At 42.3% G+C, this 24,675-nt stretch overlaps 3 protein-coding genes and 1 non-coding gene across 9 annotated transcripts; 2 read left to right on the top strand and 2 right to left on the bottom strand.

Annotated features, from left to right (window-relative positions):
• Window positions 1-1,386: 1,386 nt before the first annotated feature.
• thumpd1 (THUMP domain containing 1) lies at window positions 1,387-7,686 on the bottom strand. 4 transcript variants are annotated; one of them, XM_088936552.1, is made up of 6 exons: window positions 7,655-7,686; window positions 6,947-7,148; window positions 6,580-6,760; window positions 5,829-6,077; window positions 4,982-5,309; window positions 1,387-2,827 (listed from the first exon to the last, which is right to left on the bottom strand). In XM_088936552.1, the coding sequence occupies exons 2-5, from the start codon at window positions 7,145-7,147 to the stop codon at window positions 4,999-5,001; spliced, it is 942 nt and encodes a 313-aa protein (XP_088792678.1). In that variant the 5' UTR covers window position 7,148; window positions 7,655-7,686; the 3' UTR covers window positions 1,387-2,827; window positions 4,982-4,998. The 4 variants fall into 4 exon arrangements, with proteins under 4 accessions (XP_088792678.1, XP_088792677.1, XP_088792676.1 ...); XM_088936551.1 differs by having other exon boundaries at window positions 1,387-3,527; XM_088936550.1 differs by lacking the exon at window positions 1,387-2,827 and having other exon boundaries at window positions 3,553-5,309.
• Window positions 7,687-7,700: 14 nt separating this feature from the next.
• On the top strand, window positions 7,701-16,224 carry acsm3 (acyl-CoA synthetase medium chain family member 3). 3 transcript variants are annotated; one of them, XR_016094409.1, is made up of 14 exons: window positions 7,701-7,832; window positions 8,518-8,766; window positions 9,883-10,093; window positions 10,399-10,606; window positions 10,815-10,958; window positions 11,396-11,552; window positions 11,769-11,848; window positions 13,693-13,816; window positions 13,896-13,976; window positions 14,253-14,354; window positions 14,442-14,569; window positions 14,719-14,881; window positions 15,347-15,466; window positions 15,663-15,678. XR_016094409.1 is itself a non-coding variant. In XM_088936553.1 (14 exons), exons 2-14 carry the CDS (start codon window positions 8,542-8,544, stop codon window positions 15,747-15,749), a joined length of 1,767 nt encoding a protein of 588 aa, XP_088792679.1. In that variant the 5' UTR covers window positions 7,701-7,832; window positions 8,518-8,541; the 3' UTR covers window positions 15,750-16,224. The 3 variants fall into 3 exon arrangements, 2 of the variants coding, with proteins under 2 accessions (XP_088792679.1, XP_088792681.1); XM_088936553.1 differs by having other exon boundaries at window positions 14,812-14,911; window positions 15,663-16,224; XM_088936555.1 differs by lacking the exons at window positions 15,347-15,466; window positions 15,663-15,678 and having other exon boundaries at window positions 14,719-14,905.
• A 1,504-nt stretch (window positions 16,225-17,728) lies between these two features.
• eri2 (ERI1 exoribonuclease family member 2) lies at window positions 17,729-21,943 on the bottom strand. Its single transcript, XM_088936556.1, has 9 exons — window positions 21,886-21,943; window positions 21,596-21,663; window positions 20,886-20,966; window positions 20,573-20,700; window positions 20,305-20,461; window positions 19,752-19,852; window positions 19,451-19,532; window positions 19,180-19,268; window positions 17,729-18,991 (listed from the first exon to the last, which is right to left on the bottom strand). Exons 1-9 carry the CDS (start codon window positions 21,906-21,908, stop codon window positions 17,729-17,731), a joined length of 1,992 nt encoding a protein of 663 aa, XP_088792682.1. The 5' UTR covers window positions 21,909-21,943.
• A 1,735-nt stretch (window positions 21,944-23,678) lies between these two features.
• trnat-cgu (transfer RNA threonine (anticodon CGU)) lies at window positions 23,679-23,750 on the top strand. Its single transcript has one exon. It is a non-coding gene; the product is annotated as a tRNA-Thr (tRNA).
• The last annotated feature ends 925 nt before the right edge of the window (window positions 23,751-24,675 follow it).

Genomic DNA, 24,675 nt, shown 5'->3' on the forward strand with positions numbered 1-24,675 from the left:
CAATTAATCAGCATTGATAACACAGCGGCATGCTTTCCAGCCCCTGCTGTCTGTGTGACATTTCAACACTGCTTACTGGAGGGAGAAAGATTCAGACAATGAGGAGAAATTCAGTCACCTTTACCCCAACTTCATACCTTTATAATTATACCAAATTGAAATGGGTCTTCAGTTTTCATTTAATGTTATTCAATTATCATTATTCCGTTCAACACGTACCCGCATTCTAGACCCTACGTGCTGATGGAATTTTGCAACCAGTAATCTGTTTTTAGGTTTCATATCACTTCAAAAAATTGTATTTTACTGGGAATGTTTTTGTTTTATTTTTGAGAAAATGAAAGCACTTTGGATCTCCTTTTGAATCCACGTACTCGAAAGAAGAGTCAGGTTGCTATGCCGTGGGCCAGGGCCGGCCCTACGTCTCCGCTGGTCTCGTGGCGACGGCTGCAGTCACTCCCGCTCCGCTGCAGGTGGAATGGCCACCACCGGCGGCGCCTGCTCTACTGCCGCTCGCCCGTCCCAGCGACAACGGCTACTGTCACCACCAGTCCTCTGCCAGTCTCTGCTGCGGCTTGGCCTTGACTCCGGGGGGCCCCAGCGGCTGGGATGAGGCAGGGAGGGAGATGGACAAGATCACGTGGGTCTATGGAGACGAGGGACTGCTGCTCTGCAGTGTGGATGACGCCCCACCAGTCCACAGACCTCGTTAGCTGGGGGGTAAAACAAGACGCAAGCTGCACACGCAGCAGGAAGCCGGCAATCCTAGAACATATCCTGTCAACCTGCGGAAAGGCATTAGCAGGGGGAGGATCCTGCTGGAGGCATGACAAAGCCCTTATAGCTGGAGGGAACTATCTGGAAATGCACACAGGGAGAAGACCTCCAGCAGCAGGGAGAGATGGCTACAGACTGGGGGGTAAAAAGACAGCGTCTCACCTCACCTCCCCGCGTGACATTTTCAGCACAACATCAAGATATCAATTTGGTCAAGAGCTACGAAAAAATATCATCATCATCATATGGGATCAAAAGGTCACAAGGCTGCCAAGCCTAAGGAAGTAGTGCATGCAGGAAGGCTACGAAATGAAGCTGCGCACGATCCAGCAAAATCTGGCCGACGCTGGAAGACAACGTGCTGGGGGGCACAGTGGCTGTGGCAGAAGAGGGGGGAGCAGCGCTTCAGCCTCCAGGTGCAGACCAGCGCCCAAACACCTGCTGGAGACACTGCAAGGGCTTCGTACTGATGCCAGTGAGGAACCGGGCGGCCTGCTTGTGTTAATAGAAGTGTAGGAAGAGCTCGGAGAGACAGGTTTTTGTTTTCCACACTGTAATGAAAGAGCACTTTTCACCTTACTGTTTCCCAGGACCCAACATTTAAAGATATTAAGTCTAATCTTTTATTTGCAACAGTAACCCTTACAACAGTCTGCCACAGAGAGATTTACAGATTTCACTTCACAACAACTGCCCACGTGGAGAAGCCCCTGAGACCAGCGGTTTCTCCTCTGTCAAGTGCGGGGGCACAGCCAGGTCCACAGTCAGGACCGACTCGGAAACCACAGCACAACGCAGAGCACAAGTCACAACATGTTGAAAAAGTGTTACTAAAATAGACATTTTTACACACAGGGATTGTGGGGATGTAGAATAAGTTACACTGCTCTGTAACATTATATAATTAACAAGATGTTCTAATAGCAGACACTGGTGTAAGAGTGTTTCACGAGGAGTAAAGACATCCAAGAATCGGTTGCTTTGTGAACGTGTATTTCAGCTTTGGCTTGAAGTGCCAGGCTCAACCCCCGGCTCAGGGAGAGGAGTTAACCGGGGGCAGCAGCGAAGGTGGAGGCAGGATAGTTGTGAATAAATGCGAGAAGCGATGTACAGTATGTAAGAGTTATATAGTGTCTACAGTATAGAGGGAGAGGTGGCACTGACTCTGGTTTTAGAACAGCTGGGTGGAACTGCCTTGTCTGTCATTATCCCTCCCACGCTTCCATGTGCTATAGTCACCCACTGGTGCAATTTCCTGCTATGGCTGTCCTTTCCCAAAGAGAGAGACAATGTAGGTCCACCAGCGGCTGCACTCTTAACCCGCTCCTGCCTCCCAGGGTCAATATTTCCTTGGTTTCAGCTGAACTGCGGTCATCGCTGCACCTCTACCCCATCACCGCCGCTTAACAAGAATAAGGAAGTTATTTGCTTTGCATACAAACCTAATACCAAACCTGCATAAATGTAGTTTTACATGTCAGGAACATTTTATAGCAGTGCCATTTAATAATGCTTATTTATAGTGAGGAACCAAAAGAATGCATTCTTTCCAGTTTTAATTACCACGTTATAGGTTCTTTCTGTCCGGTATAATGCATTCATTCTAATTCCTACTTAAGCAGAACCCATACCATAATCTAATAGTCTCTGCCCTGGTAATTAGCCCTAATCACAGCAGAAAGTGAGACTTGCAGAGGAGATGGGAGCTTAAATCTTGCTTCAACAGACCAACAAAAAAAACCTTGACTGAGTCCTGCTGAAGTCTTTGTCAGGTATTTCCCTGCAAAATTCACTGTGAAGTCAACAGACAGAGGAATGACATTTCATTTTAAGTAACCAGGGTTGTTTTAAGAACTGCATGAGTATAGCCCAGGTCTTGATCTTCTGCTCAGTGTCTTTACTCTGCCAAAGGCAACAGAGCCTCCTTGGGTCTAGCAGCTGTCAGTGGAACCGATTGCTCAAACCCATCCGGTGTGGGCAGTCCTGGTTCTGGAGGGCTGGCATGTCTGCAGGTTTTCTAGATCTCTTCAAAGCACCGGCACCTGAAAAGCTGGAAGAAGCTGTTAAACTGGCCCCATTAAACCAGTAATGAGCTGATTAAGCTTGTTAAAAATCAACCCTCAGGACCACGAATGTCCATCCCTGCATTAGAGACTGGCAACTTTAAATTACACTTACGCCTTATCTTTTCCCTAAAGCTTTTAGCATACATTATATCAGCATATAATTTAGTTTAAATTCTGGTGTGATTTGTGTGCTATTGTACAGCATTCATTTCTTGAAATTGCTCATAAATCTGTGTGCTTTCTGGGAATGCAGTACCTCCAAGGTCTCATGCACAGAACGGTTAGTGGACAGAGACTGGGAAACAGACAAAAGGACCCTGGACCTGATCAAGCTGTACTCCAGCCTGGTAATGAGTGGACAGGACAGGCCGCGTCACCAGTAAGCAGTGGCGTGTGACTGAAGCCCCAGTGACGTGGGCCCGCAGGCTCCCTGGAGGACACAACCCACAAGCCTCATTAGACAAATGGACCTCTGCTTCAGCCTGCTGGGTGTGAAGAGCTGCTGTGTGGTACAAGGTACATGCAGGCTCTGCAGTGTGTCGCCAGCAAATCTGGCAGTACTCTTCCGTAACGGACCCAGATCTGCTCCATGATTGGGCTAATTCCGGACAGACTGGCTGTTGTTGTTAAGGTGCGCTGAAGGAGGAAGACACACTGACTGGCAATAGGGCACGCAGATGGAGTCTGAAATGGAAATTTCAAGAACAGACATGCTTCAATGGTGGTATGTCTTTAATATACTTCACTGCACTAACTTGTTCATTTACATTAATTTAGCAAGGAAAACAGATTTCCAGGCAGACATGCCAATTAGATGCTTTCCTTATCAAATTACCATTGGTGGCACAAACCTACTGCAGTTATCTTCCTCTCATTAATTTAAATGTGAGTGACAATGACAGGGAGTTATCTCAGTTCAGCAGATGAAGAGTGAGTTAAGATGACCTCCATTTCTCTAGGCAAATAAGTGCCCGCAATTTTCACGGCTGTTATTTCATTGTTACAGCTTGCTTTTATTTTCAAGCTCAATTATCAATGATGGCAACACACTCCCTCCTGTGGCCATCTTCACCCATTACACCAGCGCCCCAGCAAGACAACAGCAATTACACAAGAAAACACTTCACACGCAGTAAAACAAACCTCTGGAAACCATTTTACATTTTTGTTATCTGTATGACAAATTTGTATGGAGTTTTCAAAAACATGTAGTTTGAAATACAGCAAGTGATAGGGAGAGTTTATCCATTAGATGAAGTACCATATTCACTCTTAAAACAATTCCTATTATTAATTAAAAATTAGTCAAATCATAAAAGAAGTGAAAATTGTAGTCATGTAAAAACAGGCTGCTTGGCTAATGCTTAAAAAAAGGATTGACTTTTATCAACACTGAAAGAGCACTAACAAGTTTATCCAAATTGAAGAAGAATGATTTCAAACACCAAGTAGAAAAACCCATAATGTGCTCAAAAAGAGCAGATAAAAAGAACTACAAAGCCAAAAGCAATCCAATATCATGACTTCAAAAAAAAGAATGTCCAAAATCAAGGACTGAGTGGGTTTCTACTGCAAAATAAAATCTTGAAAATTTAGGAGACATAAGTCAATGCCTGGAACAAAAAAGGACAATGTATAACAGATTCACAGTGAAACAAATTCTAATTTTGAAGATGAACTGGATCCACTCTATTCTACATTATTTTAAGACCTAAATACAGTTTAAACAACACACATATCACAAACATTTTCACTCATTTTCTTATGGAAATCTACTGTGAAACATTTTAGCAAATTCACCTAAAGAAGATACTGCTTCTGTAATTAAACATTTGTTCTAACTGCAGTGCAATTGAGTTATTTTAATTACCTTTGTTGCACATCTACTGGGACAGTATAACATTTTCCCATTCCAGATTTCTCATTTTCACCCATCTGCTAGGATCTCATAACAGGTCCTGATTCTGATGGACTGCTTACTATGCAGACGTTCTCTTTCCTAACCACCCACGATTGTGTTGAGTAGGAGCTCCACTCTCACCAAGGAACACTCTGAGAACTTCAAGCACATTTTAAAACACAAAGCACAAAGTTTACACTGGATTACTCTACTACAAGACAGGAGGTCTGAAGTGTACCTGTAGGGTGGGAAGTGTCAGTGCGCACTGGTGAGTGAGCGCTGGGGATCTGCAGCGCCCTCTCCCCCTCCCTGCCGTTCTCTCTTCTCACTGTCCTCAGCTGACCTCTGCTCTGCTTCCGGGAGTCGGCCCTCGCAGCTCTCAGCTGGCTGCGTCTGTTCTTTCTTCTCATCGTTTTTGATCACTTCCTGCACGTTAAACTTCCTGAACAAGACGTAGTTCTGCACCACACTCACGCAGCACACAGTCTTAATGATCTCGATGATGATGGTGTACTCAGGGTTGGTGAGGTCCACTTTATTCTTAGGATTCAATTTCCCTACCAACCCTACAAAAATATAAAATGGTTAGAGGAAATAAACCCATTTTCAAGCCTACCAATCCAACTTACAGCAGCCACAGCTTTGCCTCGAGATCTGAGGAGATGCAATAAACTGCAACAATGCGTCTTAGAGAAACACACATAAAACAGTCAATAACTTGAAAAACTGTCTTCCAGCTTTCCCCTGTATTATTGTATTGTCTTTTTTACTTGTCATTATTCTAAATTGGCATGTACGATCATTTTTTTTTTTTGCTCATCGTCCCGGTTACTTAACCTGTAACTATACTGCAACAGATTTAAAGTCCCACTCCCACGGCACGAAGGATTAGGTGCAGTCTGCATACCCAGAGAGCACTCGACAAGTCCACTGGGAATTCGCTATGAGTGAAGAATAGTCAAGGACTTGGGAAATGGAGAAAGACCCTCCTTTTTGGGCATAGGTAACAAATTGTTACCTATATGTTAGTTTAAAGTCATTATTATTATTAACAACAAAATACAGTGATTAGAACAACTACCTACCTCCCAAAACTTTAATGACTTCCTCTCTTTTTGCATGACTGCTGTTCCGAGCCTTGAAGACAATCTGAAAGGTGCCCTGGCTGGGGCTCTTGAACCAGGGCTCCAGAAAGGTTGTGAGGTATTTCTCCATGTCTTCAATGAAGGCCTTGCAGGTGCCACTCACAGGGAGCATCCTCAAGATCACTCGGGATTTCTTCTTCTTGGTTGTGTGCAAGTCTTGGAGAATGTGGTATACCAGCTTGGCAGGATCTTAAAAAGAAAGGCAAGAACAAACTCATAACTAAGAAGCTTGTTTCTGTCACAGATACAAGGAACAATGTTATAAGACTATAAACCCTGTAGGGCAAGATTATACCTCACACTGTCACACCAGTTATGGCTGACTTTTAATCTACATCTCACAACTCTCTTTAGTTAGAAATTATGAACCTTCTACTCAGTGGTAGGTTACAACTGGGTTCATGAAAAAAGCATCTGGTGCAAAACTTTATAGCAGCTATAAAATTCCAGGTTTGTAAAGAACAATTTGACAGTAGGCTAAAATTTAATTTAATCCTGTCCTATGCAAAATGATTGCCATTCCCTCTTTGATTAGAAGTTCAATAGAAGACAAACCAGCTATAATTATGTTTTGCTTCATGATTTAAATGCAATTGATGAAACATAAGCACATATTCCTACAGCCTGCAGGCCAGAGACCCTGACTGTGACGACCGGGACCTCTCGGGGGTGGCAGCAACCACGCGCTCACCTATGTTCTGTGTCCTTATGAAAACCACGTTGTTCGCCCCACTGGCCAGTGCCTGGAAGCGTCTCTCTCTCTTCTGTGTTGCCATAGTGATTTGTTTTGCTTCTTTCTTCACGGCGGCCTCAGCATCATCTTCATCACCCCAGTCCTCCCCATCGCTGTCCCCCTCTTCCTCTTCTGTAAACTAGACAGCATGCAAAAATGACAGAAGGCAAAACGTGCAGAGCAATCCTGTGCCCACGTATTCACACACTATGTCAATTAAAACAGCGGGACAAACTCCTGGAGAAGGCAGAAATACTATGGCTGAAAAAGCACCCCCAGTTAAACCTCACATTACAGTGGGGCAGGATGAACCCGAGAGATTCACCTTCTCCGGTCCATACAGCTCATCAGCATATTCGTTCAGCAAGCTGTAGGCTTCTGCCGTGCACTTCCTCTCGTTCATGTTGCAGGTAATGAGGATCCCCTGCATCCCCACCTCCAGCTCCCGCGAGCTCCTCTGCTTCTTGGCAGGGCAGCTCGTGTACTGTTTCTTGCTTCTTCTCTTACACTCTCGAGCCGCCGCCATGCTGTGAAATAACCATTGGAACCGTTCGCGAGGCGTACATGATTAAAGTACAAGCAGCCGCAGACACTTAAGCATTTCTAAGTTCACGATAAACATGGTGTTCAACGCTCACGTTCAAGACTATTTTTCATTTTTAAATCCGAGCAGGCATGTACTTTTTACGCAATACCATAGTATACTATACATCCGTGCGTAACAGAAAACTGCATAATGGCATACATTAATATGGCAGACAAGTTAAACAGGATGTCACGACAGTACATCACCCTAGTCTAAATGGAAAGCTTGTTTATCGACTCGACACAGACAATAAAGTGTAACATACAAATTAGATTCACTTCAGTCAGAATTTACTCCTTTCTGATTGCAAATATGTTTTAATGTAGGCAGCGTTTTTCTATATGTGCTTTATGGGAGCACTTTCTTATGATTTCTGTACACAATACTTACGCGATAACTGTTTAGGAAACGGTAACACAAACACCACACACGTGTAACCCCACCAACCTTAAACAGCTCTTCACTCCGCGCGTCGCATCTGTGACGTAGTTTTGCAGCGACAGTCATCAGCTGACTCCTCCCACGCCAGCACGCCTGATAACTGCACAGGAGTTGGGTGATCAACAACTCGACATCCCTCTGGAGAGGAGTTAATTCACAGGACTGCGAAGTGTCACCTTCTGCTGTAGGTTGTATCACATTAAATGTTCATTCAGACGCAGAGAAAACTCACATTTAGACAAAGACAACATGATCATTAACGTGTTCTGAAGCTAAAACCCACTGGGAAACGTTTACTCACACTGTCCGAGCAACCACTAACTTAATGACTTGTCTCCCAAACGCAATCGGTTGTGATTGAATAAACCCAGTCAATAACCGACACCGAAGCATTAAAGGGATGTTCTTTCCATCAATATTTTATATCGTGAAGCCCTTGTGGTTTGTGACGTTACATGCTGATATTCTGGTCAACGTTATGCTCATATTCTGCATTTCGTGTTTAAATTTTCTAAACTCAGAAAGCAATAGTAAGTATCTCGAATATTTAAACCTAGCAGAGGTCATAGCTATAGTTTTTGTGGGAATATTATTTTGCTCGGTAAACTGACGTTGCGAATGATTTCTGACACGAAAATAAACTAGACTGGGTGTATATGGATTCCTTTCACATGACAAAATAATCTCAATTAAAGTGGTACGCGGCTGCAGCTGTCCAATCCTGTCATGCAGCAAAATTAGTGGTCTCCGTCTTGCGAAATAACAGTCTAAAAAATGAAACATTAATGCAAATGTGACCATATGCATCTGCAACATGTTACCGATTTTACACACTTCGATGCTTCAGGATTTCTTATTCTTATTTTCAGGGGAGCGCAACTCTCATTTGCGTCATGGCTACGCTGGCTTTTTCCCTAAAAGTGCTGAAAGGTCCCGAAAGGGGGTGTCGCCCCATCTTGGCCCTTGTGGGGACACGCCATCAGCGCCGCGGGCACCTCTCATCTGTCCCCAGAAACTTCGAAGACTATGAAAGCTTGAGGAAGATCCACAGTCCTCGAGTCCCTGAGTATTTCAACTTCGCGAAGGATGTCATTGACAAATGGGCAGAGAAGGAAAAGGTTTATTGAGACAACAATGTTGCTGTGAACATAATTACATTTTATATAACGTATGATTTGTGTCCTTGTCAAACAAGGCCATGGTGTGGCCGATCTTAAGTTTTCAAGTATTGATTAAGGATTGATTGCCTTTTCTGCAAAAGTAATTCAGTAATTTTGGGTAATAAAACATTCAGTCACTTCATGGGATGTTACAGGCATACCCCAGTGTACATCTGGGAGGCATTAGTGAAAAGCACACTGTATAGCGCCTCAGAGGGATAACGAGATAAGGTTAGGCTCTGGGATTCAGAAATGAAATTATTTTCGTAACAGATTAACACTTTACAAACAGTTCTCAAATACATTCATGCAGTATCAGATTAAAAAATAGACAATTTTTTAAAATGTCGAATATTACAATTTTTTAGATGTATTGTAAATAGTGGTGTGATGTTTCTAGACGCTGATCATATTTTTTGTCATTTTTATTGTGCACGCTGACATTTTCCATTGTTTCACTCGACTATAATGCAGTATTAAAATTAATTGCACTATAAAACTGTTGCCCTATAAAATTGTTAATTGCATTTGTGTGGTATAGTATAGGAAACAGCAAAAAATATTAAGATCAAGGTAAAAAGCAGTTTACAAATCGATGTAAAGTTGCTCCGTGACAGTTTACGCATCGAATGCTGCCATGTGATCTGACCATCAGAGCGACTGATTTACGAAGCAGCTGAAACTGAGTGTCATCAGTGCACTTCTTGCATTTTCAAATTAACATAGAGGGAGGTCAAATTATACTTTGGGTTTTCTTTGCTGTTTTTAGTTTGCAGTATCTGCAAAATGCAATCATTTATCTGTTGTAATACACACAATTATTTTCCAGCTGAGTTTATAACCTGTCCCACATTCAGGATGTGTATAAACTTTACTTCTAAATGGAAAGATTTCCATTTAAGCTAAACAAAATTAAACTGAATTTACATTAAAAGACGGGGAGACATTTTGGCGATTTGTATAACAAGAGTTTTGGTGGAAGTTAGCTTCTAAACATACAGCATGTATGATTCCAGTAGTAAGTTTTACAAGCCAACTGCTGGCAGGGTCTTTAACAGTCTGCTCCTGTTGCAGCTCGGAGGCAGAGCAGAGAGCCCGGCCTTCTGGTGGGTGAATGACGGGGGAGATCAGATAAGATGGACCTTTGAAGAGCTGGCCCTCCATTCCAGAAGAACAGCCAATGTTCTGTCAGGCCCTTGCGATCTTCAAAGAGGAGACCGAGTGCTTTTGATTTTGCCCAGACTCCCAGAGTGGTGGCTTGTGAATGTGGCGTGTATGAGAACAGGTTGGTAGCTATACTGGAGGTGGGAACTGAATCATGACAGGCATTTTGAACCCGCATGCATGTATAAGAAATTCACTCAAACGTAAAGCTTAACTGCATTCCCCCTTAAATAGAGAACACTCCAAAATGGTCACTATTTATTCTCTCCTTGGAGAGTTTTATACATTTGTATTCCTCTGATCTATGAGCCCTCACTAAATACGTTTATGTGATCTTCATAGCATTAACCATGAATGTTTTACACAGCCTTATTTAACAAGCACATTGACACTTCTCGCTTGTGAGCTAAATTCCTTCTCGCATAGGTACAGTCCTGATACCTGGAACCTCCCAGCTGACAGCTCGAGATATTCTTCAGAGACTCCGTGTGTCTCAGGCCAAGTGCATCATTACGGATGAGTCCCTGGCTCCAGTGATCGACGCCATTTCCCCTGAATGTTCCTGGCTGAAAGCTAAGCTTCTCGTGTCGAACAAGAAGCAAGATGGATGGATGAATCTCACGGAGCTCTCTAAGTAAAACATCTGAAATCTTTTCTGTTTCATATTGGAAGTAAAAACAAACACAGTAGCCATGGTATATCCTGTCCAGTTGTTCTAACTGATGGTCATGTTAATGCAACCGAGAGAATGGACAAAGATACGTTTGTATTGGGTTTTGCCTTTTTTGCTGCTGTTCAGCACATGGACATGAATAATCCTGCCTATGTACTGTGCCCTGAAGGACTGTTTCAAGCGAGCACACCTGCATGCAGACAAGAAGTGATGATCCCATGACCATATTCTTCACAAGCGGCACCACAGGCTCTCCGAAAATGACACAGCACACCCACTGCAGCTATGGAATTGGACTTACAGTCAACGGCAGGTATGATGCAACACTTAAAAACCATTTAAATGTTTTGAAGGAATTGGAAAAAAAATGTTTACTGCTCTACAGATGAATACCAATGTATTTTAATGAAACTGGAACCAAAAATATAATTTAACAGAATGAGTCACAGTTGGGATCATGTGTCTTGCTTTAAAACTGTTCCAAAAATGTAATCGTAAAAACATTCCACACAACAAAATCATATTTGCTATAAATAAATGAATTCCAGAAAACAGAAAGATGTTTTTCACAACTCTCAAGTACTCTACTAAATAAAACCCACTAACAAGGAATCCACACCATTTGCTCTGGCAGTGCGCTGAAAGCCCCCAGAGCTCTGCAGGAGAGCCCTGCTGGTGTTTCTGGTTCCCCCTGTGTGTGAAAGGAGGTCATACTTCGGTTTCTTACCGTCATCTTGCTGCTGGGGGGAGGTTTTGGCTCGACCTGACCGAGGAGGATGTGCTGTGGAACACTTCAGACACGGGCTGGGCGAAGTCTGCGTGGAGCAGCGTCTTCGCCCCCTGGACGCAGGGCGCCTGTGTGTTTGTGCACCGCATGGCTCAGTTTCATCCCAGAACTGTACTGGAGGTGAGTCTCGCTGGGGGAGCTATTCCAAACTGCCCGCGGTCTTCACTTCCTGTTTCAGCAAGATTTGACATCTGTTTAAATAAGTGAAAAGGGATACTTTGAGTCACAACAGCCCCAGAGATAGCGGAAAGAAAGTAGTACTACTGTCATTATAACTTAGTTTGCGTAAATGTTGTAATATTACCATCTTTGTGACTTTGTTAACTGCATTTCCAGACCTTGTCCAAGTATCCTATATCGGCGTTCTGCAGTGCTCCCACTGCATATAGAATGCTGATGCAAGAAGACATTTCAAGGTAAAGTAACTTCTGTATATGTGATTTTTTTTGGTGATAAACATTTTTCTTTAAAATCTGAATCCATACATCCATTGTAATAAAAAGTGTCCTGCAAAGACAGCTTTTAGTTTGTCACAAGATTCCGCTATTGTGGTCTTATATGCTGTGCGGTTTTTGAAATTCAGAAATACACTATCTTAATAGTGAAGCATCTGATGAGCTTCAAATACCACCTTTATACCCAAGTGTGAAATTAAGTTTCATCCAGTCAATATATTTTTTTTGTATCAATAATATTACTAGTGTTTAGTTGTGTTGTCCTGTGCTTCTCTATCACAGACAATGCTTTTTTAGTTTGTAATGCTGCACAATATACAGTGTGGTGAAAAAGTACAACCCCTTAAGATTTTGACATATTTAGACATCTGATCTTCACATACTGTAGTTATGCAAAGTCCTAATAGTAGATAGAAATATCCTTATTAGACAAATGACACACAGAAATTCGTCATTTTAAAAACTCGAGTAACTAGAGGCACCCCCTTTATTAGCAGTCACTTGAGTTACACATTTCCTGTAAGTTTGCCAGTCTCTCACATCTCCTGAGAGGAATTCTAGCCCACTCTTCCTTACAGAACTGTTTCAGCTGGGTGATGTTTGAGAACTTTCTTGCATGCACAGCTCTCTTTAGGTCCCAGTGCAGCATCTCTGTGGTTTTTAAGTCTGGACTTGGCCGTTCCAAAATCCCCAATTTCATCTTTTTGAGACATTACAGTACGTCCTACTTGTGTGTTTTGGATCCCTGTCCTGTTGCATGACTACTTTTGGTTCTGCTCTAGCTGTCAGGTAGATGGTCTCAGATTTCCATCTAGAATACTCTGAATGACAGCGAGACATCCAGGTCCTGAGCACAAGAGGCTCAAACTCTCACCCCGTCCTTAATGGTTGTGGTATGAGGATCTTCTGGTCAGAGACAGTGTTCGGCTTTCGCCTGACATGACATTGTGTACGATGACCAAACAACTTTTGACTAATCTGTCCAGAGCACATTCTTCCAGACATCTTGTTTTTATTCAAGCACTGTTTTGCACACTTGGGACATGCTGCACTGCTCTTCTTGGAGAGCAGGGGTTTCCTTCTTAGTCGATCTTTCCCTGATGGTGGACTTGTGAACTCTGACATTTACCATAGCGAGGGAGGCCTGAAGACCCCTGCATATAACCCTGGGGTTCTTTGAGATTTCTAGCAGTATCATACAGTCAGATCTTGAAGAGAATTTAGTACTTTAGCCACTGCTGGTTAGACTGGCAAAGGTCTTCGGTCCTACCATTTCTCCACTTGTAGATTCCTTCTCACTGTGGAATGATGGACTTCTTATTGTTTACAAATGAATTTTCTCGGCTGCGTTACCACCAACCTAAGTGTTGCAGACCAAACTGACAAAGTTTCTGAATTCATATTCAGCTGCAATTACTTCCTGATTCTACATACCCTGTTAATTGAGGTGGTAAAACTAAAGGGTGCACAAAGAGTGGATGCTGCTTGATATTTTTAAAATAAAATCAAATTCTGTGTGTTGTCTAATGAGATTAGTTTTAATTACGATTAGGACTTGGTGAGATGAAGATGAAGATTATGTTGAACTATAAAATCTTAAGGGGGTTTACTTCATTTTGCACCATGGTTTACCATTTAAGAGACTACATCTTTATCTTCAGATCACTCTGTAAAGCAAACTGTTCCAGTTTGAATATTTTAAAATGGCACATGCCATGAATTTTCAGACAAGACACTTAGGCAAAGGAGGAAGCCAGCCTGGATTATTGAGGTTAAACAGATCTCTATTGTATCCCACTGCGCAGGTATCACTTTCCGTCCCTGAAGCACTGCGTGTGTGCTGGAGAACCTGTCAGTCCGGACTTACTGGAGAAGTGGAAGGACCACACGGGACTTGACATCTATGAAGGATATGGACAAACAGAAACGGTGTGTTGCTCTGGACAGTTATAGTACATGACTTAGCTATACAATCATATTCAAAAATGGCTAAAATTATGTGTTTTAGGTGTTGATTGCTGGGACTTTCAAAGGGATGAAAATCAAACCAGGGTCTCTAGGGAAACCATCACCAGCCTACAATGTTCAGGTAAATGTTCCTGTAAGTTTGTCTTGTACAGTTCTGTTGTGGAAACTTATAATGATGCACCAATAACCAACATTATAACCAACTACCTTATATGGTAAAATATGTGCATCCCTACTCCTCATTTCAAAGACAGAAGAGGTTTTGAATACCTTGCCACGTTATTTTAGCCACTGTATTTTACATTTGGATGTGCAGGCGGTGAGCTCAAGTATAAAAAAGTGATGTATTTTCTGTGGTAGCAATCTAACACGTATTTACTTGGGTTTGTGTTTTTAGGTTGTAGACGAGATGGGTAATATTGTTCCACGAGGTACAGAAGGAAACATTGCAATCAAAGTGAAACCCCAGAAGCCATTCTGCCTTTTTTCTGGATACACTGTAAAGTGTTTTTTTTTTTTAATTAATTTCAATATGTCTTTGCACACTGCAGTAAATTAATTTTTTTATTTGAAACTACATGAACAGGATGATCCAGTGAGCACAGCGCTGTGCTACAGCGGAGATTTCTATCTGACTGGAGACCGAGGCCTCATGGATGAGGATGGCTACCTCTGGTTTTTTGGGAGAGCAGATGATGTCATTTTATCTGCAGGGTAATCAGATCACTCCAATACACTCATCCCATGACCCCCCAATGTAATTGTAATATTACACAGCCAAATTTGCAGAGCTTTGTCAAAAAGCCTTTTTTTTTACACTTTCCATTTCAGTAGAATATAATCAGACTTGCATTATTTTTCAGACTTGCATAAGGCGTGAGGAGACCACCTGGACACGTGAACCTGCAGACTTGCCACTCATTTCGGCTTCAGAATCGTGTTGTTATGTTTTTCAGATACAGAATTGGTCCTTTCGAAGTAGAAAACGCTCTGGCTGAGCACGAAGCTGTGGCAGAATCGGCTGTGGTAAGCAGCCCTGATCCAGTGAGAGGAGAGGTATGGTGTAACTGGGGCTTTCTCGATGAATGAAAAACCGTAAGAGAAAATCTAGTAAATGAAACAGACTTGTGCATGTGGCAGAAACCGTTCTGAAATTTACTACAACCCTTTCTGGTCATATTTGCACTTGAGCAAAGCGCTAGAAGCACACGGCGCAACAGTCATGTCTCTTGTGGGCTCATTTCTATCAGCCTTATTGTCCACAACACACTACACCAAGGAAAGATCCTGATCCGATACTACCCTACAGGCACAAGAGTTACCCCATTCAAGGTTCATAACACACCACTCTAACTACATTTCACATTCCAGTATGGAAAAGGTCATTCCCTCCTACGTGAGTAGGATAGTGTACAGCGAACACTGAGCTGAAAGAATGAGCAGGGTGAAAAGTGTACAGAGCAGTCCATAATGTGAGTATACTTTTTATAGGTTGTAAAGGCCTTTGTTGTTCTGACTCCTGAATACGCATCTCATGATAAACAAGAACTGGCTGCAGAATTGCAGAAACATGTTAAGCAAGTTACAGCTCCGTATAAATATCCACGCAAGGTAAGCTCGTAGATTTACTGATTTTATAGGTTTTCAATTATTGTGGTCATCGTAAAAGTTACAAGTTTAGCCAAAGTTTTTGGCTTGTGATGTAAACTATGTCAAGTCATAATTGATCTGTAGCTTAACATACCAGGAGCTGCGTTTCTGAAGCAAATTATTTTGGCGTACACTAACTTCTGCTTTCTTTTCTAAGATTGAATTTGTGGAGCAGCTGCCGAAGACGGTCAGCGGTAAAATAAGAAGGCTTGAGCTGCGGAACAAGGAATGGGGACACAGTTAGACCGAGTGTAAATCTGCCAGTACTGTCATCTGAAAAGATCAAGCAAATGCACATTAAATTTCATATACTGTACAAACATGAAGACAGAAAGAAGATGTTGCAAAAATGCCTATTTTCCTAATGCAGTCATATGCAGAAATACAATGTAATTAGGAGTGGTGAAAATACATAGATTTTAAAAATGAGCAAGAGTAAATTGAACTTTTGCTCAATCATCAGTCTGTTAAATTTATAAATTTACTCTGTTCTACAGATTTTAGTATTTATATTTGTATTCTAATCCTATTCTAAAAGCTCTTTAAATACAGTAAGTGTCTTTACTTAAGGAGACTATTTAAAGTAAGCTCTTACAACTGATTTTGTGAAATTATGCTTTGAAATATTTACTCTAGGTGAGTGATATATAATTGCATTTTCTGGGTCTTAATGCTTGGACTGAGAAAGATCGAATAAAAGACACTTCCCCTCAGCACAATCAAACTCCATTTACAGTATGTTATTTGAGTAACTGATTTAGCACTATAAATTAAAGTGTAACTCAACTGTGATTAAATGTGATGTTTTTAAATTAAATGTAATGACGGTAAACAGGAGAAAAAAAAAACATTCCAAACCCCACTTATGGAACAAAATACAATGTTATTCACCTTCAATGACTACATATAGGATGAGATCCACTTCATCCACAACTGATGTATTCCACCCAACTGGGTGATGAGAGAATCATTATATACCATCAAGAACAGTCATCAAATTACTCTGAAGGTTGAATGGCTGGAGAGCTGTATTCATATTGCTTTCACCGATGTCTGATTTTAACAAATTCATACACCGCAAGATGGCACAATGATTCTTCAGCCCACAAATTAATGTTTCATTTTACATAGCTTTGTTAGAGTAAAACACCAGTTTCTTAATAAAACCCGTGCAATAAATAATAGCAGCATTCCCAAAACAAAGGAACAGCTGTTTGTTCTTGTATTAACACAATGAAATACATGCTTTTGTACTACTGCCTAACATTTTTAAAACCCCAATAAAACATTAAACATCACAAATTTTCAACCAATGTACAGGAGAAAGGCCTTTCACCACTTAGGAAAAAAATACACATCCCATCAAATTCACCCCAATCTCGGACTGCATGATGCTCCTAGAGATCGCAGAGAAACCCAAAGCAATATTCAGGGATCTATAGGCCTCTGTCAAGATGGTAAACGTTAGAGTAGGAAAAGAATGGCTTTTGTGGTGAATACCCCTTCTCTCCAAAAAGAACATTACTGCAAGGCTCAGGTTTGCAAAACAGCACCTGAATAAACAAAACTTCTGGAACAATGACCTCTGCCCCCGATGACACATTTGAGCTGTTTGGTGAAAAAGAAACACTGCATATCACCACAAGAACCTCATACTAACTATCAGGCATAGTAATAATCCTTACACTTACACAGCGCTTTTCTTGACCCTCCACTCAAAGCGCTTTACAGCTAATGGGGACTCCCCCCATCACCAGTGTGCAGCCCCACCTGGGTGACTAAAATAACACCACCATACATTCCCTTCTATTAATTTTAATAAAACTGTATGTGTAGACAATAAGAGATCAGGTAAACAGTATTCCCATAGTGTACTTGCAAGTACGTACAGGACACATAAATAGTCATTTTCAATCATTTGTGCAGAACAGTTTCAGAAGTACACCATGATGCAGTAATAAATAAAAAAGCAATATAAAAAACAGTATGTTTGACAAACTGGTTAAAAGCATGTGATATGTAATAGCACTACCAAATATAAATATAGAAGTACCTTGTTAATACATCTTAAACAATTATAGGTTTAGTGTCAAACACGTATTCAAGTACAAGCAAAAACCTACATATAATATCTTTAAAAGATAACAATGGTAATGACAAATTTACATTTCCAGCCTATTAATAAAATCAAGATGGGAATTACACAGCTGGTACTGGTGTTGACTAAGTCCTTAAAGATGGTCTCAGACTTCTGTGTTGAACAGAATCTGAACCCCCACCAGCAAAACTCTTCTCGGGCGAAGTGGAGCGGTCTCTACAGTTCCAGCTCCGAGACCAGGCAGCAGCAGCGGGTGTCCCTCTGCCCAGTGCCGTCTCCCACTTGAAAAAGCCACAATTCACGTTGCGTCCCGAGGCTGGTGGTCCAGTCGGGCAGCAGTAGAAGGCTCTGCCGTGATTTGGCCCGCCGTTAGAGACTTTGAGCCGCTTGCTTCTGCGGCCACAGCCGCACAGCGGAGGCGTGACTTTCCCGCTACTGCCCCCGCTAATGAATGAGGACAGGACAGCATCAGACCTGTTCGAGGACAATCTGGAATTACTGGGGCAATCGGGATTTTTGTAGACTGTAAGAGAACTGTTAGATTTGTTCACACAGAGTCTTGAATAGGTTAGTGTACTATTAGAACACCTGCTGCCTTTCTGGGGTTTTGTAAAGAATGACATGCTTGAAAGAGATGTTTGCTTAGCACCTTTTGCAGGTCTAATGGCCGGGCTGGAAAAACTGGGAGCCCTGCATGTAGTCCTATTTGAAGGGCAAACTGATACATTTCCAGTAGGCCGTACTGTAGGGTTGGGACGTTTACACAAAAACGCATTTGACGTCTTCGAATTTGTCAGCACGCCATCCTCCTGCTGCTGCTGGAATTGTGAAAAAGACCAGTTAGGACTCCTCACAGAGTCGACAGCTTTTTCAGGGTCTTCCAGAACAACAGAATCGTAAGACCGGCCCTCGTCTATTGCAGGTATGACCACGTTGCCTTCCCATCCTCCAATCACAGTCTCGCTGTCAGTAGCAATGTATGGATCTAGATCAGATATATCAGTAACACAGTCTACCGTAGTTGAGACTAGCACCTGGTTAGTACTGAGCACTGTTGGACTATTAATAGTCACTAATGTTCCAGAAGAGATGCTTTTTGATACGGGGGGGTTTTCTTGAGCTACGCAAGGCATTAGCCCATGAAACAGAGTCTTCGGGTACACCAGGCTCTGACAGAGATGGATTTCGTTATTTGAACGCAGTCCGAGAACCTCCTTGTTCTTTGAAGACTGTTTTCTTTGAACATGGTCCAGTTCCACCTGCTCCAGGACGCTCTTAGTTTGTCTGTCTTCTGTATTTTTATTTTCACCTCTGGCAACACAATTTCCATGTTGGTTCTCTCTACCAGCCTCATTGTTTGCACATCTGTTGCCTGGATCAGTTTTCACCTGGGAAACCCACACATGGGATTTATCATGTGTCTTTGGAGGTGCCTGCTGTAATAGTACAATTTAATTTTTTAAAATGTCTTCTTCGCTTATGCGGCATCAGAGACTTTTTACTGATGGAAATTAAGCTCACAAAAGGAACAGGAAAACCATTCTACAGCCTCTTTAAACTAAACAAACCTACTCACCCTTTCCAGACACTTTGTGATTTTCATCACACACCCATCTGTGATCATTCTCCATGCAAGATGTGCTGTATTCCGGGCATCATCCAAACCTGAAGATATGCTTAAATAATCATGGCAGTTCTGCTGTGCTATGGACAGAGTAGCTATTCGAAAGTGTCAAAATTAAACTTGCAGAAGCCCAGAAGTTAACTGAAAGTACATGATGTTCAATGGCATGTTTAACATCTTGAATAAAACCACATTATACATTCAGAGAAAATATGTGCTGTACCTGAATGCTCTCTTCCTGAAAATTTAATCCCAAGGTCCTGTAAGGCCCCAGTCAATCCTTTTGGTTTTCGATTATAAAAACTCTAAACAACATAAAAAGGGAGGAAAACAATTATTTTTCCTGTCTGTATAATCATAGACAAATCCACACGCATCCATTATATTGTTCCCAAATTGATGTAAATCAAAAAGTGGCAGTGTTCCTACAAGCACATAAACTATTAAGTTTGTTTCTGAAGAAATTAAACATATCTATTGTAAATGCATAAACCTTACAAATCTGATCTGTAGAGAAGCTGTACCTTGTAAATTGCCCTGAGATCAATCCAGCTGTTCAAGGCTTCAGGTCTGTGGAGCTGTTTCCTTTTGCACTCATACTGCAGACAAACACCCAGGTCCCAGTCTACGCATAGACAGACATAGGAACAATATGGTGTTGTAACAACAAGGCCTGTGACTTTCAGGTTTTAAGAAAAAGATGTAGCTATTAATTATAAGATTGAATATTTCCACTGTTTCACTGCACTGCAAAACATAATAATATCTAAACACTGTATACTTCCAGCTCTATTACACTTGTAACATTCTCATTTGCCTCAATTATAAGCACTACATGGTCTTAAAATATTTCAAACTTGAAAGATTCATATATACACCAAATTCAGCGGCTAAAGTTAGCTATGCATTGGTGGTGGTGAAATCAGGATAAAAAAACAGCTGGCTGTTACTGAACTGTCTTTACATGGCCTGAAGTCTTTTGATATATCTGATATCTTTTAATATACTATGAGTTTTTAAGGAAACAGAAATCAGGCTACACATTACTCATCAGTAACAGAATACACTATATCCCACCTGACCAGGTAACAAATGTGCATGGGTTAGCAACAGAGTCGCTCGGCCTGACCATGTCGTTAACAAACACAATGTTCTCCTCCTGCTGCAGTGTCTGAAGCCATCTGTTAAACTGAGACAGGCAGATCTTCAGAGGAACTCCAGCCTCCACCTGGCTCTGATGAAAAGAGCACATGAAATCACAAACGCTGGACAAAGAATGGAAGCACAACTGCTTGTGAAGAATGACTTGAAACAACAGTATTGTAAGCAAAAGAGTTCAGCTTACCTGTCTGATACCAGTTAACTCGGTGCAAAACTCAGACAGCGTAGGGTGTTCCTGTGGTTGCACGTACGTATGAAACTCGGAATCGATTCTTCCATTGGATGTGTTCAGTAGTACAGCAGGGAATTCAACTGATCGTACACAAACACATTTTATTAAATGAAGACTTACAATAGTTTTTTTATCCCATAATATTTAAAAACAATTATAATTTTTAACGTCAACAATACATCATCCATTTCAAATGAATAGCTATTTTAGAGCATCTCAGGTTGCCTTACAGGGTGTTGTAACTGGTCTTATTAAAAAAACGTACTTATTTCCGGGCTGCAGTGATTTTTGTCTCTCCAACACGTGGATTCAAAGTCAATGACCACCAGGTATGAAAAACACTGCTCTACAAAGAGAAAATAGGGTTGATGAATGTTTCCTACAAAATATTATCTTAAACGTAAATAATAACCATTATTATCCACAGAAACAAAAAAATGTGTAAAACAGGCAGCAAAGATATAATTTTATTCAGACTGACATTACATGAATTGCTGCGGCTACTGAAAAATTTGGAAATATTGAAAACGGGTTTAAACTGTAACCCAACCCCCGTGCATGGGGTATAAAAATGTGTCTAGAAGTATTTTAAAGACAGGCAAGGCAGCTTCGACTTGAGCCGCTCACCACCTGGGCTCCGTGCAGAGAGAGGGATTCACCATACGTTTGCTACTATGGTGGAGGAACACAGAAAACAAATGCAAAGAAGAGAGGTTTTTACTATGGTATGTTATTTAGGGCTTTTTAGGAAGTGATGCCACTGAGGCAGAGGGGAAGGTGATCTCGGTTGCTGTGATCTCTCTCAAGCTTTTGTCTGTCCCTGGTAAAAGCCAGAGATAGATGAAAGAGGCCAAATGGTATTTAAAGAATTGTGTATGTTAAAAATGTGGGAATGTTAAAGGCATGTGAAAAAAGAGTTAAATAACTAATGTACTGAATCATCACAGAAACGTGTGACGTACAGCGATCACGTACTTGCGCCTGGTCTTCTTTGGGGGCCATTGCTGGAAGATCGACTGCGCTTTCTTATTAGCCCAAGTTTTCTGCAACGAAAAAATAAACATTACATCAAAAATAAACTTACATTAGAGTTTAAAATTAAAGAAATGCATTACAGTGTTCACTGGGTTAGTTTTCTTCTGGTACATCCTTTATCTTACTCAACACTAAACACAAACTTTGGCCATAAAGAGCTTTAGGGGTGCAGTTACAATAATGAACATTGTTATGGTTCATGAGTGCAGAGGAAAGCGGGGACTACGTACTTGGCCAGCAGCTTTGTTGCCATGTCACCCTCCTGTCCGTCTTACAGACTGCAGACCTGTGAAGACACTGCCGTTACAGAACCCAGACTGAAATGTGCATTGCTCCTTCAACAGGGAGCCTTTTTTAAGAAACAATCTAGTGGAAATTGCACCCTGAAACCACGGACTCGGTTGGTTTAAAACAAGTCTACCAGGCTTGTAAAGTGAAACACCACGTCACCTAGATTGTCAAAGTATAATGACTACCCTCCTCATGTTGGCGAAAGACTTTATCAATTTCGCTTCGGGATCAATAAAGTCTTATCTATCTAGATGAAGGGGGACATTGTTTTGTGCTTGCCGTCTACTTCAAATATCTTCTCCAGTGAATTAAATACCTCGCACCGCTGCTGTGCTGGATATACATCGCCTGCTGTGCCAGGACGCATTACCTTCAATGACGATATTCACTGTATTGCTGTCCTTCTCGCAACTGGCACAACGTTCTCGCGTAGAGAAGCGACTTACAATGTGGCCCATAAATGCGACACACGGATTTATTTTCCTTTCAATCAGCTAAAAACTCAACGTCCAGCTAAAAGTATATGTGCATAGGACTCCATGGTATGTTATTAAAGACAGCAAAAGAATATTCTCACTCATAAATAAAGAACTGGGATAAATACAAACGGCATGCAAGCGTAAGCTCCAGTCTGACGTTCACCTAAAGCGAAACCTCTCAAATACGCGGTTAAAAACGCCTAACCTTCCGCAACTCTTTAAACGTGGTTCCGACAGGGCTCCTCATGCACTTCCCCGCTCGGAGCGACGCACAGATTTGAATCTCCCCCTGCGCCACGTCATTTCCTTTTCGGCGGCCCGCGGCGGCGCCTGCGCACAACCTGCCCGCGCTCGCGGAGGCGGCTGGCGCCCCCGCCCGGCCGGAGTTGCGAGGCGCACGCGGAGCTGCTCGTGCCGGGGCAGCTGAGGGCGAGTTAGCGGCTCGCCCCCGGCGCGGGGGAGCTGGCGTGTGGCGTGTCGAGTACAGAGAATGACAGCCTGTTACCCTGTTACTGCTGCACGGACAGCTCGGTCAAAACTACTGTCACTGCGTGTGCCTGCCGTGAAGACACTCGCACCTTTGCTTTATCTGCCTGGGCAGTGTGACTTTATTTTATTTAACCTTTTTTAATATTACCAGCTGCCTGCTTTGGAAAGTTTCTAAAGGAACCGGTTTTAAACCTCTGCTTATGCAGTTGTTTTACATGATTCAGCTGTGCTTCTGCAGTTCATACTGAACTGAATGCGGGTTCGGTGAGGACTCAGACTCGTGGAGTTAAAAACGGCGCTTTTTTCTTTCTCCGTCGCCACCCGCCAGGTGGGAGACACCCAGGGGCGCGGAACCGGGGAACTATTTACACGGAAAACGGGCGCTCTCCCCAGACTGCGCGCCCGCTTCACTGTGGGACAGCTGCACTGGTCAGCGGCCTTCCTAAACCCGCCCCGCCCACTTCCACTCCGGTCCTGCCCTCCCCGCGCAGCCCAGCCGGGCGCTCCTCGGCGCCGCCCGGGGCGAATGCGCTACAACACAAAACAACACAAAACGGTGCAGCCGGCCAGGGCGGCGGGCAGAGCGACAAGCCTCCCCCGGCAGCCGGCCAGGGCGGCGGGCAGAGCGACAAGCCTCCCCCGGCAGCCGGCCAGGGCGGCGGGCAGAGCGACAAGCCTCCCCCGGCAGCCGGTCAGGGCGGCGGGCAGAGCGACAAGCTTTCCTCCATTAGTGGGACAGCCCGGGGTAGCCGCGGTACAGCGCAGGCGCGGTGGCCAAGTGGTAAGGCGTCGGTCTCGTAAACCGAAGATCGCGGGTTCGAACCCCGTCCGTGCCTGTTCAGGGAAAGGCTCATTTTTGCATTTTCTCATTCAAAAGAAGAAGAAAAAATACAATAGTATTGTGTAGTAGTATTAAAAGATTTAAAAGCAATAATTTTCGTTTCCTTCTGTAGCTACACGTTATATAAAGTGAAACCTATGCGGTTATAGGTGAGAAGTTAAAATCGTTTATGATCATCGTGCGCTTTAAAATATTTTCAGTGGCTTCAATACTTTTTAAATGACGTGAATGCACACCTAATTAAACATTTTTGAATAACTTAAAATCCAAATATCTTTTGCCATTTAAAACTTTTATGTATATATATCAGCATATAGAAAGCATAATGAACAGCTTATTTATTGAGTCACTGAGATCCTGAAAACGAGCTTAGGACACCAAATGGTACTGAAAGTTAAAAATCTGATCTTCCAAAGACTTACGCCGTCTTCTGTAATTGTTACCTTTAATTATTCTTTACGTAATTTCGAATAAATTTACAAGTGATTTTGTACAGAATTCTGACATACGAATCGTTTTTCCTATCTGACTTTAGTGTTAAGGCACAATATAGAGCAACTGAAATTTATATCAGATGCAATGAGTATAAGTACGTAAAAATGTCATATTCTAATCAAAATAAAAATTAATCAATATTCCCTCTCCATACCAGATTACTCTTTTCGTGAGAAATGTATTTTTTTCTTGTATTTGTAAAATCGAATAAAAATCTTAAAGTTATGGAGCTGTTTATTCTTCATCGCATGCGGAGTATTGAAGTAAACCACGGATTGAATTTCTAGCCGGGCGTCTTGGAAGTGGATTAAGTTGAGATGTCCACAGCGCCCTCTTGCGGGAAAACTGGGAACATGCTGGGGGAAAAAGGTGGTTATGACGTCCGCTGGATTTCTAGGAATGCCCCTTCCCAGTTTCTATATTTG

The sequence above is a fragment of the Atractosteus spatula genome, chromosome 18 (assembly GCF_055471065.1).
Source record: "Atractosteus spatula isolate fAtrSpa1 chromosome 18, fAtrSpa1.hap1, whole genome shotgun sequence".
Lineage (NCBI taxonomy): Eukaryota > Metazoa > Chordata > Actinopteri > Semionotiformes > Lepisosteidae > Atractosteus > Atractosteus spatula.